At 39.9% G+C, this 20,562-nt stretch overlaps 1 protein-coding gene across 3 annotated transcripts in view; it reads right to left on the reverse strand.

Moving 5' to 3' along the window:
- The window catches only part of LOC124230890 (DDB1- and CUL4-associated factor 5), a 112,666-nt gene that overhangs the window by 22,778 nt on the left and 69,326 nt on the right, over window positions 1-20,562 (reverse strand). For all 3 annotated transcript variants that reach the window (XM_046647376.1, XM_046647377.1, XM_046647375.1), the window contains exons 6-7: window positions 18,191-18,404; window positions 119-185 (exon numbers count right to left, since the gene is read on the reverse strand). In XM_046647376.1, coding sequence (XP_046503332.1) covers window positions 119-185; window positions 18,191-18,404 — 281 coding nt within the window. The remainder of the gene's footprint in view (window positions 1-118; window positions 186-18,190; window positions 18,405-20,562) is intronic.

Raw genomic sequence — 20,562 nt, forward strand, 5'->3', positions numbered from 1 at the left:
TATGATGTTAAAAGAGAAATATCTTCCTCTATTGCTACAGATCTGTCCTTTCAGGGCACGGCATGCCAAAGTCATATAGCCAACAGGAACAGCAGGTTCATACCAGGGATATTCTCACCTGCTTCTGGATCTGCAGGAATTCTCCACATGTACAGGTTGAAGTCATCAGAGCCTGAAAGGATATACTGTTGGGACAAAAAATATATATTTATTACTTATATATTCATTACTTGATAATATATTTATCTCCCTATCTATCCATACGAGAAAGATTTTTTTTTAAATAAACAAGAGAAATTGATGCATATTCATAAGGGACCACACAGCAAACAGCTCCTTAAAAGTATCTGCAAAGCAAAAGGCTTGTTGGCTAAAACTCAGCAACAAACAACACAATTCAAAAATGGGCAAAGGACTTGAACAGACATTTCTCCAAAGAAAATATACAAATGGCCAATAAACACACGAAAAGATGCTCAACATCACTAATCATTAGGGAAATAAAAATCAAAACCACAATGAGATACCACTTCACACCCATTAGGATGGATATTACCCAAAAAAAACAGAAAACAAGTGTTGGCAAGGATGTGGGAAAATCGGAACCCTCGTGTATTTCTAGTGGGAACATAAAATCGTGCAGCCACTGTGAACATAAAATGCAGGTTCCTCAAAAAGTTAAAAGAACTACCATATGACCCAGCAATTCCATTCCTAGGTATATATCAAAGAATTGGAAGCAGGGACTCAAGATATCTGTACACCAATGTTCATAAAAGAATGCTCACAATAGCCAAAAGGTGGAAACAACCCAAATGTCCATCAATGGATAAATAAACAAAATGTGGTGTACACATAAAATGGAATATTAAGGAAATTCTGACACATGCTACAAAATGGGTGAATGTTGAAGACAGTATGCTAAGTGAAATAAGCCAGTCACACAAAAAAAGACAAATGTTGTATGATTCTACTAATATGAGGTACTACAGTAGTCAAATTCAGAGAGACAGAAAGTAAAATGGTAGTTGCCAAGAACTGAGTGGAGAGAAGAATGGGGAGCTCCTGTCTAATGGGTATGGACTTTTAATTTGGGAAGATGAAAAAGTCTGAAGATGGATGGTAGTGATGATTACACAACAATGCGAATGTACTTAATGCCAAAGAACTGTACACTTAAAAAAACTGGTAATAATGGCAAGTTTTATGTTACGTATATTTTACCACAATTTTTCAAAAAAAAATTTAATGCTGAAAAAAATTGTAGAAGCTCCCCAGAAATCTTTTATGCAAGGCCAAGAATCCTGAACTTTCCTGCCATCAGCTGACATCTTTGAGCAGGAAGCCATTGCCAACCCACCCCCAAGTTAGTGCCAGGGGCATAAACAATCCCCTTTTACGTGGCAGCTTCATACTATTTGATCTCAAAAAGATAGGACACTAAGCCGGATCTGTTCTAATTAGGACTCATAAAAGCATTGTCTAACATTATCTAACAGCAAGCAGTGACCAATTCTTAGAGCTCCTTTACTTTCAAAGATTAACAAAAGTGTTTTACTTTAAGTTGAGGTCAGCATTACTTCCTGCCTTTTGGCCCCATCTGCTTATTTCCACAGAAAAAGAAAGGCCTACAATTTTCTAAAGAAAACTTCTCACTTAAAAATGACACTGTGAACAACTCCAAAAAGTGTACGTCCAACATATACACAACCTCTTGCCTGACAAATACTTTCTAAATACTCTGCATCATTAAAACTCAATTTACTAGTCTTTAAAAGACTTGTAGAAACTTGAGAAAGGAGGCAAAGAAAGGCGTATTTAAAGATAAAGAAAATGCTATCCACAGGGGCTAGGTGATTTGGCCCAGGGCATAATGGAAAAAGAAGTGGGTTCAGTTTCCTCATCTGGTTGCTCTCTGCAAATGTTTTGTCTCCCCCAAATTCACACATTGAAATCCTAATGCCCAATGTGATGGTATCAGAAGGTGGGGCCTATGGGAGGTGATTAGGTCATAAAAGTGCAGCCCTCATGAATGGGATTAGCACTCTTATAAAACAGACCCCAATAAAGCTCACCAGCCCCTTTCCACCATGTGAGGAAAACAGTGAGAAATTGGCAGTCCGCAACCCAGAAGAGGGCTTCACCAGAACCCATCCAGGCTGTCACCATGATCTTAAACTTCCAGCCTCCAGAACTGGAAGAAAGAAATTATTGTTGTTCATAAGCCACCCAGTCTGTGGTATTTTGTTATAGCAGCCAGGACGGATTAAGACAATTTCTGAGGCTCATTTAATTCTAAGATTCTATGATTACTATGTGAAGGAATGGTGGAAGGCAGATCAGAGCTGAAAGTCCCTAAACTGCTGGCCCATGGTTACTTGACAAGTCACCACACAAATATGCTCAAGGCAAGGAAACTCAAAGACTAATCCTGTTACACTTCAATTAAAAAGTTTCCTTAACAACAGTAAAAAACCCAAACAACTCAATTAAATAAATAGGCAAAGGACTTGAATAGACATTTCTCCAAAGAAGAAATATACAATGGCCATATACAAATGGCCAGTAAGCACATGAAAAGATGCTCGACATTACTAATCATTAGAGAAATGCATATCAAAACCACAATGAGATACCACCTCACACTCATCATCAGGATGGCTACAATCAAAAAATCAGAAAACCGTTCCTCAAAAAATTAAAAATAAAATTACCATTGGGGCTGGCCCTGTGGCCAAGTGGTTAAGTTCACGCACTCCACTTTGGCAGCCCAGGGTTTCGCCAGTTCGGACCCTGGGTGCAGACATGGCACCGCTCATCAGGCCATGTTGAGGTGGCATCCCACATGCCACAACTAGAAGGACCCACAACTAAAAATATATAACTATGTACCTGGGGGGCTTTGGGGAGAAAAAGGAAAAATAAAATCTTAAAAAAAAAATTACCGTATAATCCATCAATTCCACTTCCGGGTATATATTTGAAAGAACTGAATACAGGATCTCTAAGACATATTTGTACACCTATGTTCATAGAAGCATTTTTCACAATAGCCAAAAGGTGGAAGCAACCCAAGTGTCCATCAACAGATAAACATATAAACAAAATGTGGTATAGGCAGAAAATAGAATATTATTCAGCCTTAAAAAGAAAGAAAATTCTAACACACACTACAACATGGATGAACCTTGAACATTATGCTAAGTTAAATAAGCCAATCACAAAAAGACAAATACTGTATGATTCCACTTATGAGGTTCCTAGAGTAATCAAATTTATAGAGACAGAAAGTAGAATGGTGGCTGCCAAGGGGTAGGGGTAGGGGAAGGAGGCAAGTTAGTGTTTAATGGGGACAGAGTTTCAGTTTTGCAAGCTGAAAAACTTCTGGAGATGGGTGGGGATGGTTACCCAACAATGTGAATGTACTTAATACCATGAAATTGTACACTTAAAAAGGGAAAGACAAATCCTCATTGCCCTGACTTTAGGGTCCATGCCATAACTCCCGTAGTTTATGGTCCCACAGTAACCGCTATCCTGGTTGAAGTTAGGAAGTTGGGCTTTCTTCTCACAGCTTGTTTGGGAAAACCACCTACTAGTTAGGGGGAAAGATTAATCCATTATAGACCAACCGAGCACTCTGGTGCTTACAAAGATATGTAAGGTAATATCTGGGCTCCCAAGGAGCTTAAATCTAGTGGAAAATATACGAGTAGGTACACAACTACCATGCCATGAAGTAGAAATCACTAGGCACCACTATGAGAAATAAGGTGCCTGGTGATTCACAAAAGAGGCAAGGCAAGACAGATTTGAGACTGTGCTAGTCCCGGGTAAAGATGTGGTGAAAAAGGTGAAAGGAACGGGCAAAGATGCAGCTATGGAGCTCATGTAGTCTACTGTTTTAACAGAAACGGGAAGCAAGGCGTAGCTCACTCCTTGATTCCCTGCTCCTATTTGCATGTTTGACCTGATCTCCAATGGCCAGTATCCATATCTCTTTGCTGGGCAGCTTCTGCAAAGCCTAGGAGGCTGCAGGCTGCTTTAAGGAACGAACACCCCTCGGAAGCAGGCCCAACCAAAGACTGAAGTGAGCTGCTATATCAACATCCCAGCTGCCTTGTCCCCAGTGGAATAACTCTGAAGTGTGTGTTCTATACCCTTTCCCCTCAGGGTCAAACTTCCATCACCTGCTGTTGTAGTTGGCTCACGAAATCACCCTTCCTTTCCCTATCTCACTTCTCCACTCTTCTACTATTTCCTGCATTTCCAAATAAACTGCTTAAACCTGAAACTTGAACCCAAATTAAGACACACGGGATGAGGGGGACAGAACATAAAAGAACTGTCCATTAATAATTTTATATATATATGATATATAACATGTTTATTACTCAACGTCTCATCATTTCATGCTCTACGTTTAAAAGAGGCTACAAAGCTTCATATAGAATACCTGCTACCCTGTGCCCCCACACCTTCCCCAAACTAAACAAACATGAAATAAATATTAAAAAAGAGTCAGCCAAGGCTGGGCTTATAAGTTTTACTATTTCATTGTGAAGGATCAGTGCTTTTCTATTTGCTCAACTATTCATCAGGGAAAGCCATGAAAAGGTAAAAGGGGACTCCCGGACAGAATGCTGAGTCAGAGGCTGCCTGAGAAGGAAGAAAACTCCCACAGAGTTAAGGCCTCTTGGATTTAATATGACAGCTCCTAAAACAAGCAGAGAATGCGCACAATGTACCGGCTTCCTCTCAGGGATAAGGGCAACTCCTGACCCTCTCTTCCTCTTGGAACCACCACAAGGGAACCGCTCAGGAGGATTTCCAAGGAGGGGTCGTGACCCACTGCCGTCTAGTCAGACTGTTTGAGTGTTCACACACAGTGGAATCACACAACTGCCCTGAGGAATTCATTTATAGTATTTCATAGTTGTCTGCTGGGCCCCTTCCAGCATTAAAAGTTGGCTGCCTAGGATACTGCTGACTGTGGGAGACTGAAATAAAAAATGAGTTCATCCCTTTATTCATTAAACAAATATTTATTGAATGTCTACTATGTGTTGGGCACTGTTCCAGGGAAAGGAATACGGAACTGATCAAAAAAGACCCTGTCCCTATCTTCATGAAGCTTATAATTTATTGGGTGGGAGGAGGAAAAGAATTGTATGCATATATAATGTGAGAGTGGGCAAAGGAAAAAAAAGATAAAAAGTTATGTAATGTGTCCAGTGGTGGTGTTATAGAGAAAAGTTAAATAGCAAGTTAGGGCACACAGGGAGTGCTGGGGGTGGTTAGTTTCCGTTTTATATAAGGTGGTCACAGAAGGCCTCTCTGATAACATGGCATTTTGAGCAGAGCCCTGAAGGAAATGAGGAAGCAAGTTATAAGGATATCTGGGAGAAGACTATTCCAGGAGAGGGGACAGAATTGTGGGTTATTTTAAAATATAAGGTAGCTAAAAGAGCTCTTTGGTCTGTCTTTCTTTTTTTTAATGCTTTCGGAAATAGAGATTATTTCAAGTGGGCAGAGTGCAGATACATTTAACAACATCAGTGCAGTTGGAAAGATTCCTCTCTTCTAAAGCTGTCCTGGAAGGGTTTATTTCCTCCCAGACCTGGGTTGGAGCCTCCGAGTGAGGCCCTGCTAATGGTTAGTGCTCAGGAGGACAAACAGGGCAGTGCAAGTCTTGATCAGTCGTCTCACAAATATTTAAATATTTGCTGTGCAGAGCAAGAAAACAAAGACCAAATAGTGCCAACACTAATTACTACCAAAGGAAACCTAAAGTGCATAATTATATGCAAATTTACAAAACATAATAATTATTTGAGTTAACCAGAAAATTGAATTTCACCTCAAGTGGAGAAATTGGAGGTGTAGCTTTTTCTCTCTTTCTTTTCCTTTTCATCTTGATTTCTAATTTCAAATAATATCTGCACATTCTTACCCAGGCAATCTGGTGTTGAATGTGAAGCTCACCTGGAGTAAAGGGCTTCTGGCCCAGATAAGAGACAGATTCAGGAGCAGATAACACTTTATAAACATGTAAACCATAGAAACATAATAGAAAAAATGGTTGCCAAAGATTTGTATGTTTAACATTACTGAGCCCTTTTGTGATGTTGGACTTCATAACCAACATTCACATTAAAACATCACCATGAAAAAACCTAAAGATTACTGTTCAGTTTTAGAAAACCAAAAACTAAATAAGATGATATTGAAGCCAGGTACCTGAGGGTTACTGTAAATATTCAATAAAAACATGATTACCTTTCAACCTTGTTCCCAACATAAACACAGATGAAAAGAAGTTAATCTTGTTACTTTGCTGTTTTCTTGTTTAACCTGAGGGGTGACCCAAGGGTCACAAGGATTTAAGAGCTTGTTTTGAAGAAGAAAAAGAATGCCTTCAAGGCAGTTACAATCACCAGATAACCAGCCCCCAGCTGCTGACTCCCAGAAGTCAGATTGCCCAGGGACTTATCTGGAGTGAAAGAGAGATGGATTTCCCCCTTGTTTTCTCCGAAACTCCTCCTACCAAGCCCCTTAGCTCTATAAAAACCCCTGCTTTCTTCTCTTGTGAAGGCAGATTTGAGAGAACCTATCCTCTGGCCTTCTCATTTTGGTCAATTCAAATAAACCTTTTTCCATCTCTAAGCACTGATGTCTCAGAGATGACACATCAAGCACACAAACTTAATATTAAGAGGTTCAGTTCAATATTAAGTTTGTGGCCAAGTGGGGCCACGAATATGAAGAATTCACAACCTTCTTGTAGGTCTTTTCTTTGACCTCATTCTAAACAGTGAGGGGTAAATGACAAATTAAAAACTCACTTCATATGAGTCTTGTACCTTGTATCCTAACTGAAATGAATAGGGCAGGACTCCAAAGAAAGAGAAGAGATGTTTTAGGTAGTCCATTATCTAGGCAATAGAAGTCCCATTTCTCAAAATGCTCTGGGTTGGAAGAGGGAGGTGGGAAACCCACAGGCTACTTTAGATCGAGAATGAAAGTCATACCTAATTTTAATTTGGCTTTGTAAGATGGGTGATACCAGTGCAAAAATGAGCATAAGTTGTTGTGTGCATCCACATCAGGCATAATCCTTCCCAGTTGGCCATAAAAGTTAAAAGCTTGGCTACACTCTGACCCATCTCACAGTTCATTCATTCTGTAGTCCAAGAGGGCGGCCTATTTACAGCCCAGTCATTTTAAGTAGAGTTAACCTGAGGCCAGTGCATTTTATCTAATCCTTTTATCTAATCCATTGTCACTGTGGAGATATTAATTTGTTCAAGCACAGGGACAGAGTGACAACGGCTCCTCTCAACAGATTTCAAGAAAGAACCATCACCAATAACAAACTCAAAAAAAGATAACATTAGCATTCTGTCACTGTCTCATTTGCCCACATGTCCTCTTGGTCAATCCATTAACCTTTATAGAAAATAGTCACTCCCATATTACTCCCTACTCTCTCTGCTAGACTGCTGTAAGGCCCAGCGCCCCCTCCAAGAACTCCTGACCCTTTCTTCATCTCTTAGCATTCTCAAATTACACATGCTCTCAAGAAAGACCTTTTTCCATTTGCAAAGGCAATTTGCTAGCTAAATACCCAGAGAAGCCCATGCCTCTAAATATACAGACCATCTCTGTAGAGTCATCCAACTCACAAGAAATTCTTAATAAATTGAAGTCTCAAAGAAGGATGTAAACGTGCCCTGCCAGAGCAAAACTGCTTACTAAATAGAAGCTTACTGGAAAAAAAATAACCCCAACTTATTAGCCATCTTCAAGCAAAGCAACTATTCTCCCCTCCCTAACACCTTTATTTAAACCTCAATGGTTAAACAAACCAAAAAAGGGACAAATTTAGAATACAGACAACTCTCTACTAACTATATTCTAAGACCTCATTGGGTTTATAAATACAGATATCAACAAAAAATGCCCCTCCACTCAAAATCCACATTAAAAGGAAAAAGTTCTAGAAAGGAGGAGGGACAGGCCATCCATCTGATATATTCCAAAAAATAAACCAGAATATGTCTTAATAGGCCTTTTGCTAACAGAGAAATGTCTTTCTGCTCAATTTTTCTCTCTAAGTATATGTATATGTATTATGTATATGTGTGTGTGGATGTGTATGCATTAAGTGTGTGTGTGTGCGTGTGTGCATGTTTGCATAGCATTTGATATTCCCCATCTGTTGATGGAGAAGGAAACATATCAATCAGTTACTATTCACTGAGTACTGATCAACTTACACAGCTCTCTCCAAGGCTCCTTCCACAGTAATTGATTAATTATTCTCCAGTAAATGGCATGACTGTCTAATTAACTGTATTGACTAGGACAGAAAAACCAGATGGCTCTCTAGCCTCGATCAGTAACAGCAGAGAGACTGCTATGTAACATTTAAATCAAACACAGCTCTATTTCTCCCTGTCTTTTTGTCAGGAAAGAAAAAAAATGTGATTGAACAATTCTGTGATGTGCTCTCTAGAAAACTATTTCCACAACAAGATTTTCCAGTTGGTATATAATATACCTTTGATCATATCATTTATACCCAGTGCCTGCCACAAATATCACTCAAAGAAATCAGGGAAATTTTTCTTTGGAAGTGGTCAAAGCCATAGATTTATTTTAACTTATCTGTGGTTGGAGAAAATAGAATTCCATTGGCTCCCAATAAAAGCACACAAATAGGCATACCCATAAGATCAACACTATTTTTTGCATGTGAAGTTACATGATCCTTGCTTCTTTGGACCATCTGCCATTTCAGCTCTATTAGGCTCCTGGAATTCTTTGGTTTACTAAAATAACTAACCTTTATAAGTTCTGAATAGGAAAAATTCTATTAATAAAGAAATGTTCCATAAAGGCAGCCAATAATAGTCAAATAATCAGTAGGGAAGAAATAAAAAAATGCTCTAAATCTCCAACAGCTGCTTGTAAAACAAAGTAGCCTGCATTACTTAAAGATGAATCTTTATTTGGCAAAATTCTTTTGGAAACCTGAGCAAGAGGAGGGGCTATCAACCAAATGGCCTTCAGCAATGAATCTCTCCTCAGTGGGCCTCAGTTTTTCTGTGTGGGGACTGGGAAGTGGGGAGATGCATCACTCATTCCAGTCTGCATATGAGTGTTTGTATCTTCATTCAAGCAAAGGTCTCCAACCACTGAGAGGAAGGAATATTACTTTCCTTTTTCCTTTTTTGAAGACACCCGAAAAACAAGCAAAGCTACTGAAAATAAAATCTCTAAGGAGGACGGGGCAGGGGGAGCAGGAAAGGTTATACTCTGTTCCCTTCGTTAACATCTACCAGGGATTTCCCAGTGGAGCCCAGACTCCTAGCCATGAGCTATACATTAAAGGAGAATTGTCATGTTGTATCACCAGATCATATCAATTCCATTTGTTCCTAAGAAGAAAGCAGGTCACCTGGTGTTCTTTTTCAGCTGAAGAATGACAAACAAGATCATATCTAGCAAGCCTGCATATACTCCAAAATCTTTTAAGCTTTCCAAGTTCTAAAACTGCATCAGTAAATGGACTAAAAGATGATCTAATCTGTGGGTAAAATCTTAATCCAGGATTGCTAACACCTGAACCTCTAGGGTCAGGAATTCCATAAATTCCTTAATTTTATATGCAAAACTATATGCATATGTACATTTTTCTGAAATGAGTGTTCATAGCATTTAGACTTACAAAGAGGTTTAGGACTCAAAAAGAGTTACAAATGGCTGATTTAACAAACAAGATATTTTCACACTATCTTCTCTTTACAAAATAAAAAGTCTCCTAAAATATTCACCTACATAATATATACAACAAGGAATTCCTCTGCCACAACCTTCTGTATCAGCTCTTCCTCGTCAGCCCATGGAAAATGCTATCACCACTCGATCTGTATAACACCATTGGCAGCATGCCTACAAAGAAGAAGGTACAATCACAGGCAAGAGACTGAGTCTAGGCCTGGTTCTGCTATGGATTAGATCTACCGTTTCAAACTGCTCTAGGCCTCAGTTTCATGTGGGAATGAAACCTGTCCAACTACACCCAAAGGTTACTGGGAGGATTAATACGAAATGAAAGTGCTTTAGCAGATAAAGGGCTAAAAATATATGATATAAAATAAAGGCAAGGAGAAGAAGAAAAAATTAGCCCAAAGTCACAAAGCACGGATGGAACACTAGAGTTGAATCTCCCCCTGTTAAAGTGTGCCATTATTTCAGATGAAGGAGAACATATGGCATGCCAGGTCCCCAAGTGAGCTTAATCAGGAATGCACTGAGTTATTAAAAAAACCCAAGTTATAACTTTATGGGGTGCTTCACTGGCCTGGAGCGCAGTTAGTAGTGAATTCCTGCACCTCTGCTATACCCATATATTGTCAACACAGAAAGGTTGAGTGGTGATGTAATGTCTGAGGCCAGGCATTCAAGGCCGTTTTGTTAGATTCACGGGGTACAAGTCAGCACTTTTCTCCAGGGAATGAGATAGGATGATTTAATTAACATAGTTTTGGGGGCCTTGCCATCTATCAAGTTCAAAAGAAAGACCTGTGTAAGTGATCCCAGGACTCAGCCACTCCAGCGCTCAGCCTTTCAAGGAAATTTTATTACACTTTCTCCTTCCTTGCCCATCCCACTTTCAGCAAGATGTAGGGACTATTAGGTCAGGTGTTAGAAGAGACTAAAGCAAGAGAAGATTATACTGTCCATTTCCAGGTCACACATACCTGGTAGCCTGAAAGACTTCCCAGAAGGCTGAGCTGCTCTGCTGGACTCTCACAATCTAGGGCAAGAGCCGTTTAAGGCATTGCACAAGAAAGGGAACAAAACCGAGTGCTGTCTTATAGTGAGTGCCAGAAAAACTAGCAGGTGGACAATTGGCCTTCTTTTTTAACCCTGTTAAGAGACTGGCTCACTGAGTATACAGAGGGGAGTGTGAAGCTTGGGAGACAGAATGTACCCAGTCAGGCTTCAGGGAGAAAATGAAAAACAACTAGAAAAAATCCAAGTATGATACGAAAGGAAGGAGGAGAACCCTTGGGTTCAGGTAACCTCCACGGGAAAGAATGCTGTTTTACTGCAAGATTCCTCACTACACTACAAGACTAGAAGGTGGGCTGGTTTAAAAAAAAAAAGTTCAAGGCTTTATTTGGGGCTAATTGTTTCTGCTGATGCCCAGCCAATCTTATGTCACTTTATCTGATGACAGAAGTTATTAAACTTGAATAATTAAAAGATTATACTAGAAATAAACAAACCATGTATTTTTAGCCCAAAGTGGGGAAGACAGATTGTATACAGGGTTTTGAATGAGAATCTCAAAGAGGGTGCTATCTAGCAGGCATGTGAATGGTCTACCATAGCATCTGGCACACAGTAGATGCTCAGTAAATACCTGCTTTCTTATTTTAAAAGATGGAGGGGAAAAAAGCATGAAGTTAGGAAGGGCTCAGTAGGAGACGGCAAAAAGAACTTGTCTCCACCCACCTGTGAATTAGTGACAGACCACAAAACTAAAGACGAGAGAAAAACATCCTGCTGAAGCACAGAGGTTTCAAATTGGGGGCTCTAGAGCAGAATAGGTATGGTGCACAGATTTGTTCTATCCATACAACGAAGTATGAAATTGTTGCAATACATAAAAATCAGGAGACTCTACATAAAAATCTTTATTTCTGGATTCCCTGGAAAAAAACCAGACACCCTCAGGGCAACAACGGCTGAAGCTGAGTCAAAGCTTCATTTAGATGGGATTCATTTAGACTTGGTTGAGGTGGGCTCTCTAGTTGGCCACAATCTCCGCCACTCCACATGGTTTACTTCTAGCCCAATTCACTTATTTGCTGCTTGCCTTGCTTCTGTTGGCATTAAGTTGTGACCTTTTTGTATGGTGAAAAGGAGTCTCTACTAAGAGCTCAAAAATCTGGGCTCTAATCCTAGCTCAGCTACAAATTTGTATATGTCTTGTGTATCTAACCTCTCTGAGCCTGTTTTCTCATCTGTAAAAGGAGGGTTTGTACAAAATGATCTCTAACAGCTCTATAATTAAAATTCATCTACAATGGTGGCAATGAGAATGAGCATGGGGGGAGACACAAAGTAGGTTCAGCCTATTTCACACTTTATTCCTTGAGCTTAGTTTCTTGAAATATTAATTTCATTTTGAGGCTAAAGAATTAGTGAATCTAGGACAGTCTAATAAGAAGTACAAGCTCTCTGACATAATATCTGGGTCCATTTGTGTGGACTGAGTGATCTCATTGCAATTAAAAGCCAGAAGACTGTTTCAGATAGATAAGTAACTTACTGCCTTTCTTGACCACACTCATTCCTATTATGGAAATTCTCAGATTATTCTCTGGGATGGTTATCCAGCCCATGACTAAATGAAGAGTTCCAGAGCACAGAGCCTCGGGCTGTGGGTGTTCTCAAAGTATACAAGAGCAAGATCAACTATAAAGACCAATATAAGGAAAGGGTAGGCTTTGGAATTTGAAAGCAGCAAAAAAGATCCTGTCTGGACTAGTCAAAGAATATACATGTCAGTCCTGCAGATCATACTGTAACCGTGGCAGCTGCTGCCTTCGCCCTGAGTGTGGAAAGTCAGAGCCTATAAATCACCTTTGAGAGACATATTCCAGGAATGAGACAGTAAGTTTGGCCTCCTGTGCCACTTAAAAAGTATAAGCTCAGCAGATTAGTTTCACTGAAAATCTATTATTTAATTCATCCTCCTAAAGCCCCTGGAAGTTGAGCAGGGAAAATGGTACTTATCAATCCTGATTTACAGTTAGAGAAGCCTTAGGCCCAGAAAGCTAAACACCACATATTGACCAAAGTACTCAAGATTCACTTCAATAAATATTTATTGTGTTCTGTGTGTCAGGCATTGGAAACAAGACAAAGATGAATTAGCTACATTTCTTATTCCCCAAGGAGTGAAAAAAACAGCCAAACATAAATCTCTATTTCCTATTGCCTAGGTTAAACACTTCTGATAATCTATAGGGTGAATATCAATAAACTTTAAAGACTTTAACTCTGAAACAGATTCAAAGTTAGAGTCAACGACTTCACATCCTCCTTCAGCCATGCACAACCATTTACCCCAACCAAAAAGCAGTCTAGTTTGTCAGAGCGCATGTAGTACCCCATAAGCTCTTCCCTTAGGCCAAAAGCCACAAATAATAAATCAGTCAAATCTGGAGTGAGAAAATCAAAAACCACTCAATGTTTTTATCATTATATATAACTAGAAAGGCAAAACAACTACATCCTGTCATTGAACATAACGAGGACCATCACAAAACACCTTGTGTGGCTCTGCCTGTGGCAACACCTGTCTCAATGTATCTGGGCAAAATGGGTAATTATAATCTAGGTCAGAGGTTCTCAGCCAGGGGCAATGTACCCCCTAGGGGACATGTGGCAATATCTGGAGACATTTTTGGTTGTCTGGGGGACGGACGGCTAGGGGAGATATTTCTGGCCTCTAGCAGGGAGAGACCAGGGGTGCTACTAACCATCCTGTAACACACAGGACAGCCCCACACAACAAAGAGTTATTTGACCAAAATACTGATAGTGCCGAGGTTGAGAAACCATGGTCCAGGTGCTCTACATATTGGCTAGAGGTCTTTGTTCTGAGTCTTTTAAGGACTCCATGCAGACAGATTCTGGCTGCTAATACAGGAACAGAAAGAAAACAACATTCATTTTCTTTTACCTCTTTTATCTCTCCTTCAGCCCCTGTGTCTCTGGTAATATAGCCTAATAAACCATTACATTTAGTGCCTACTCTTTATTGTTCAATGAAATAAGGATCACATGCATAGAGGGTGACAGAAAACAGAAAATCAACAAAAGCAAAGAAGAAAGGAAAAAAGGAAAAAAGTGAGGGTGGGAGGGGCTCGAGTGTCATTTCCACAGCTAAATGAAACTAAATCAACCATTCTGCAGAGTACACAATTATCTGCTCTATTGTGACTCCAATCATCTCTAAAAATCATTTGTTCTCACCCACGCAATAAATTGCCTGTAAAATCTAAGTCATTCAGGCATTTTGGCCTCTCCAAGGAGACATCGCTTATATAACTGAGGCCACCTGGTGATTCAAAGCATGGATGGCAGCTAAGTAGGCCCTAGGACTCCAAATTGAATATACCTTCTCAATTTGGATAAATATTCTCTATTAATAAAAGGAGAAATCCCTAGCCTGGACAACTTAAAAGATATTCTCAATTTCTTTAACGTTCAACTCAATTCAACAAGCATTTATTATTGTCTTACTACATGCAGGCATACCTCAGAGATGTTGCAGATTTGGTTCCAGACCACCACAATAAAGTGAATATTGTAATAAAGTGAATTACATGAATTCTTTTGTTTCCCAGTGCATATAAAATTTATGTTTAGACCATACTGTAGTCTGTTAAGTGTGCAACAGCATTATGTTTAAAAAACCAATGTACATACCTTAATCAAAAAATACATCATTGCTAAAAAATGCTAACCATCATCTGAGCCTTCAGTGAGCCATAACATTTTTGCTGGTGGAGGGTCTTGCCTGAATGTGATGGCCGCTGATTGATGAGGGTGGGGGTTGCTGAAGGTTGGGGTGACTATGGGAGTTTCTTAAAATAAGACAACAATGAAGTTTCCGGCATCCATTGACTCTTCATTTCACAAATGATTTCTCTAGCATGTGATACTGTTGGATAACATTTTATCTACAGGAGACCTTCTTTCAAAATTGGAATCAATTGAGGCTGGCCCCAAGGCCTAGTGGTGAAGTTTGGCATGCTCTGCTTCAGTGGTCCATGTTTGGTTCCTGGGTAGGGACCTACACCACTTGTTGGCGGCCATGCTGTGGCAGTGACCCACATACAAAATAGAGGAAGATTGGCACAGATGTTAGCTCGGGGTGAATCTTCCAAAGGAAAAAAAGAAAATTGGAGTCAATCCTCTCAGACCCTGCCACTGCTTTATTAACTAAGTTTATGCAGTATTCTAAATCCTTTGTTGTCATTTCAACAATTTTCACAGCATCTTCACCAGGAGTAGATTCTGTCTCAAGAAACCAGTTTCTTTGCTCACACATAAGAAGCAACTCCTTATCTGTTAAAGTTTTATCACGAGATTGCAGCAATTCAGTCACATCTTCAGTTCTCTTGCTATTTCTACCACATCTGCAGTTACTTCCTCTACTGAGGTCTTGAACCCCTCAAAATCCATGAGGATTGGAAGCAACTTCTTCCAAACTCCTCTTAACACTGATATTTTGACCTCTTCTCATGAAATCACAAATGTTCTTAATGGTATCTAGCAGGGTGAATCCTTTCCAGAAGGTTTTCTTTTTTTTTTTAAAGATTTTATTTTTTTCCTTTTTTCTCCCCTAAGCCCCCTGGTACATAGTTGTATATTCTTTGTTGTGGGTCCTTCTAGTTGTGGCACGTGGGACGCTGCCTCAGGTGGTCTGATGAGCAGTGCCATGTCCGCACCCAGGATTGGAACCAACGAAATACTGGGCCGCCTGCAGTGGAGTGCGCAAACTTAACCACTTGGCCACGGGGCCAGCCCACAGAAGGTTTTCAATTTACTTTGCCGGATCTATCAGAGGAATCACTATCTATGGCAGCTGTAGCCTTATAAAACATATTTCTTAAATACTATAACTTAAATGTCGAAATTACTCCTTGATCCACTGGTTGCAGAATTGATATTATGTTAGCAAGCATGAAAACAACACTAATCTCATTGAAAGTCTCCATGAAAGCTCTTGGGTGACCAGTACATTGTCAATGAACAGTAATATTTTGAAAGGAATCTTTTTTTCTGAGATAAGTCTCAACAGTGGACTTAAAATATTCAGTAAACCATGCTGTAAACCTATGCTGTCAGCAAAGCTTTATTGTTCCATTTATAGAGCACAGGCAGAATACATTTAGCATAATTCTTAAAGACCCTAAGCTATTCAGAATGGTAAATGAGCATTGGCTTCAACCTAAGGTTACCAGCTGCATTAGCCACTAACAAGAGAGTTAGCCTGTCCTTTGAAGCTTTAAAGCCAGGCAGTGACTTTACTTCTCTAGCTATGAAATTCCTAGACGGCAACGTCTTCCAATATAAGATTGTTTCGTCTACACTGAAAATCTGTTGGTTAGTGTAGCCACCTTCCTTAATGATCTTAGCTCAATCTTCTGGAGAACTTGCTGCAGCTTCCACACCAGCATCTGCTGCTTCACCTGCACTTTTATGTCATGGATACAGCTTCTTTCCTTAAACCTCATGAGCCAACCTCTGCTGGTTTCAAACTTTTCTTCTGCAGCATCCTCACCCCTCTCAGCCTTCAGAGAATTGAAGAGAGTGAGGGCCTTGCTGTGGATTAGGCTTTAGCTTAAGGGAATGTTGTGGCTGGTTTGATCTTCTATTCAGACCATTAAAACTTCCTCCACATCAGCAAGAAGGCTGTTTCACTTTCTTATCATTCATGTGTTCACTGGAGTACTTTTAACTTCTTTTAAGAACTTTTCCTTTGCATTCACAACTTGACTAACTGGCACAAGAGGCCTAGCTTTCAGCCTATCTTTTGACCTGCCTTCCTCACTGAGCTTAATCGTTCTAACTTTTGATTTAAGTGAGAGATGTGCCACTCTTCCCTTCACCTGAACACTTACAGGTCATTGTAGGGTTATTAGTTGGCCTAATTTCAATATTTTTGTGTCTTGGGGAATAGGGAGGCCTGAGGAGAGGGAGAGAGACAGAGCAATGGCTGGTTGGTGGAGCACACACAACATTTATTATGTTTGCCATCTTACATAGGCACAGTTCAAGATACCCCAAAACAATTACAATACTGACATGAAAGAGCACTGATCACAGATCCCCATAACAAATATAATAATAATGAAAAAGGTTGAAATATTGTGAAAATTACAAAATGTGACACAGAAACATGAAGTGAGCAAATGCTGATGGAAAAATGGCGCTGATAGACTTGTTTAATGCAGAGTTGCCACAAACCTTCAATTTTTAAAGAGCACAATATCTGTGAAATGCAATAAAACAAGGTACGCCTGTATACTAATCCTAAAGCCATGATGTCGAAGAACCTCTAGCAACCTCTAGCAGTTAAAGGAGAAAAATCCTAGCTATTGCCTTGAAAAGCAGGGTCTTCACAGGTTCTCAAAGAGCTATTTCTTTTATGAAACTTGCCCACAAATAACTCTAAAGAGGTGGAGTACAGCATGTGTGAATATACGTCAAAATTTGACATAGTTGATGGACCTAAAGAGAACACTAAGCATTAACCAGAGACTAAGGTTTCTGTTTTTTCCAATCTAGACGTGAAGGAGCAATAAGATTTGTTGTGTTTGAAAAGGAAAAAAACCTGTTTCTTTGATCAATCTTTCTTTATATTTGTCTTTAGTCAGCTTCATTACTCAGACCAGCCTCAGACCAGTCCAAGTGATCCACTCACTGACATCCTCTTCAGAAATTCTATGGCCAAGACAGACAGGTGCAAGAATGCTAAGCATGTTTTAAAATTGCCAGCTCTAAGTCAACATCAGTATCTCGATTCCCAGAGAGAGTATGAAAAGGCTGGAAACTCACAGCTTGGGCTCTCCTGCTCAGTTGTGATGCTGGCAATAAAAAGGAAAAGAGTCAGCATCTGGCTTCCTCTCAAACAAAGCTGCTCAGCCCATTTCATCCAAGAAAAAAATGCCATCCTAAGGGGCTATTCAGGATCTATGTCTCTTGGAGGGTACTTAGTTTGTTTCATTCATCATTGTGTTTTACTGATACAAAAAAAGGTCTATCTTTTTTTGGCAGGCTAATTTTCCATGGACCTCCTCCTTTCTTTTGAAGTGATACATTCTCAGAATCTTAAAATCTGTTCACAAACTTGGCAGAGCTAGGTTGCTCAGAACCATATTCTGCCCAGCCTTGGTTTACGGTGAGTGCCTCATATTACCCAATGGCAGTTCTGATGAGGAAACTCACTATTAAGCCAGAACGTCCCCACACACTCATTGTTCCTCTCAATTGTTTCCACCTGACTTGATGCTAAAGCGAAATAAAGACCAGTACAGAAACAGCAATCCAAGAGGAGCATGAGTGTGGGATGCAGGAGGCAGAAGGCACTTACCTGGTCACGATCTCCTGCAAAACAGCAGCTTTTCATGGTGCAAGAGTTGAAGTAACCCTGATTGTCAAACTGAAACACAGGCAGGCGGGAGTGGATGTCATAGAGCACAGGGGGCAGGCGACGCCTCAGGGCCAGGAGCTGGGTCCCATTGCTGTTGAATCGCACACTCATAGCACTTTGAAGGGATAGGTTGCCACCATAGCGCAGGAGAGAACTGGAAGGCAGAAAGCACAGGAATCAGGCATGAGGGAGGTTGGACAAGAGTCTACAAAATACACCACATTTATTTCTCCCCAACATGTGCCCAGAGCATCCTGTGATGCTTGTACACCTGAATTTCGGCATACAGGTATTTCTATGCAGTGGGCTAGAAGGTAATAATGAGGACAGGACAGCTCCTTGATTATATTAAAGCAAGTTATTTAACCTGTCGATTCCCCTTTTCAATCCACAAAAGGTGAATTACCAGTAAATTTATGGGAAAAAGATAACACAAGCATATTGAAAGAAGAGACATATTAAAACGATTGCTTATTTCATTTACCCCAGCTAACTGCATAATCAAATAGATACTTGTCAAGATTGTAGGAAGTGAGTTGTGTCCACTGCCACTGGCTAATCCTGGATGGCATTTAAGGGGTGTATTTATCCTTTATTTTAGAATTACAAGAACCATTAGCAAGAAAAACAGATACGTTATTGTTTATTCTGGATATTTTTTCAATAATAATCACTTAATTATTTAGGCATTTATTTTTGAATTTTTAATCTGTTTACAGAAGTTTTATATTCCCTACAGCATGACTTGAGAGTAAATATTAAAGAAAAATTTTAAATTAAATGCAGGGGCCGGCCTTGTGGCCGAGTGGTTAAGTTTGCACACTCTGCTTTGGCGGCCCAGGGTTTTGCTCATTCGGATCCTGGGCACGGACATGGCACTGCTCATCGGGCCACGCTGAGGCAGCATCCCACATGCCACAACTAGAAGGACCTACAACTAAAACGTACAACTATGTACTGGGGGTGGTTTGGGGGAGAAAAACCAAAAAAAAAAAAAAAGATTGGCAACAGTTGTTAGCTCAGGTGCCAATCTTTAAAAAAATATAAATAAATAAAAAAATAAATTAAATGCAGAGCAAGTAGTTACAACAATTGGAAAGGCAAGATGACTTGTTTCCCTTTACAATTCCCAACAAGTTTATATTTAGTTTTGAAAATACTTTGGTTAATATATGTGATTCCATTTATCCAGCTTTACTAGGGAGTGGTATACTCTGGTTGCCTAATACTCTTCCGTAGTTTCATAATGTTCATAACATTTAATAAAAAGTCACATAGTATGGTTCTAAATAATTTCTTTTGATGACTCAGAAGATATGTCCATTTTACAGTGAACTAGGATGGCCATGAACATTAACCAATTATATAGTACTAAGCAAGAAACGGCGTGTGTGGGGGTGTGTCTGTGTGTATCTGTGTGTGCTTTATCTTTCTAGTAGTCAGTACCCATGATTACCCGGACACTAGTTTATTATGGAGGAATGAATGCTGACTGTCCGTGTCACAACCAACTTTTCTTTCTTCAATTCTTGGAGCACTGAATTACTGGTAGGAAAGTAAGGTTAGGTATATGCATCAGGGATGCTGCAGAAATGAGTACCACTTGCTCTGCTTCACACAGACATTGCTTCTGTTTACGACAAACTATAAAAAAGTTTATAAATTATAGGGAATTGCAGAACTGGAAAGGGGCTTGAGATACCTAAATTACAGCCTAGCAGATTTATTTGAATAACTTTTTTTTTTTTTTAGATTGGCACCTGAGCTAACAACTGTTGCCAATCTTCTTTTTTTTTTTTCCTGCTTTTTTTCTCCCCCAACCCCCCCAGTACATAGTTGTATATCTTAGTTGTGGGTCTTTCTAGTTGTGGCATGTGGGACGCCACCTCAACATGCCCTAATGAGTGGTACCATGTCCGCGCCCAGGATCCGAACCCTGGGCTGCTGAAGCAGAGTGTGCAGACTTAACCACTTGGCCACCGGGCCAGCCCCCGAATAACTTTTAAGAAAGAAGTTTTAATGGTATTTTACTAAGTGAAAACTTAAAGAACTATATGCTATCAGAAGAGATTTAATATTGAATGAAGATAATATTTTCTTCCTTTTTTTTTTTTAGCAAGAGAGTGATGGGCAAGATTAAGGAGACAAGAAAGGAGATACCCTATAGGAAAAGGAACCCCTGAAACCACAGTGCAAAGGCAGCTGCCAATCTGGCCTGGTCATAAAAACAGTCTGCACCACCACTAGCCAGTCGGTCCTGTGCCCTGCAAAGCAGTCTTCTCACCACAGGGAAGAATGCTCTGGTACAGCAG

Source organism: Equus quagga, chromosome 20, assembly GCF_021613505.1.
Source record: "Equus quagga isolate Etosha38 chromosome 20, UCLA_HA_Equagga_1.0, whole genome shotgun sequence".
Taxonomy (NCBI): Eukaryota; Metazoa; Chordata; class Mammalia; order Perissodactyla; family Equidae; genus Equus; species Equus quagga.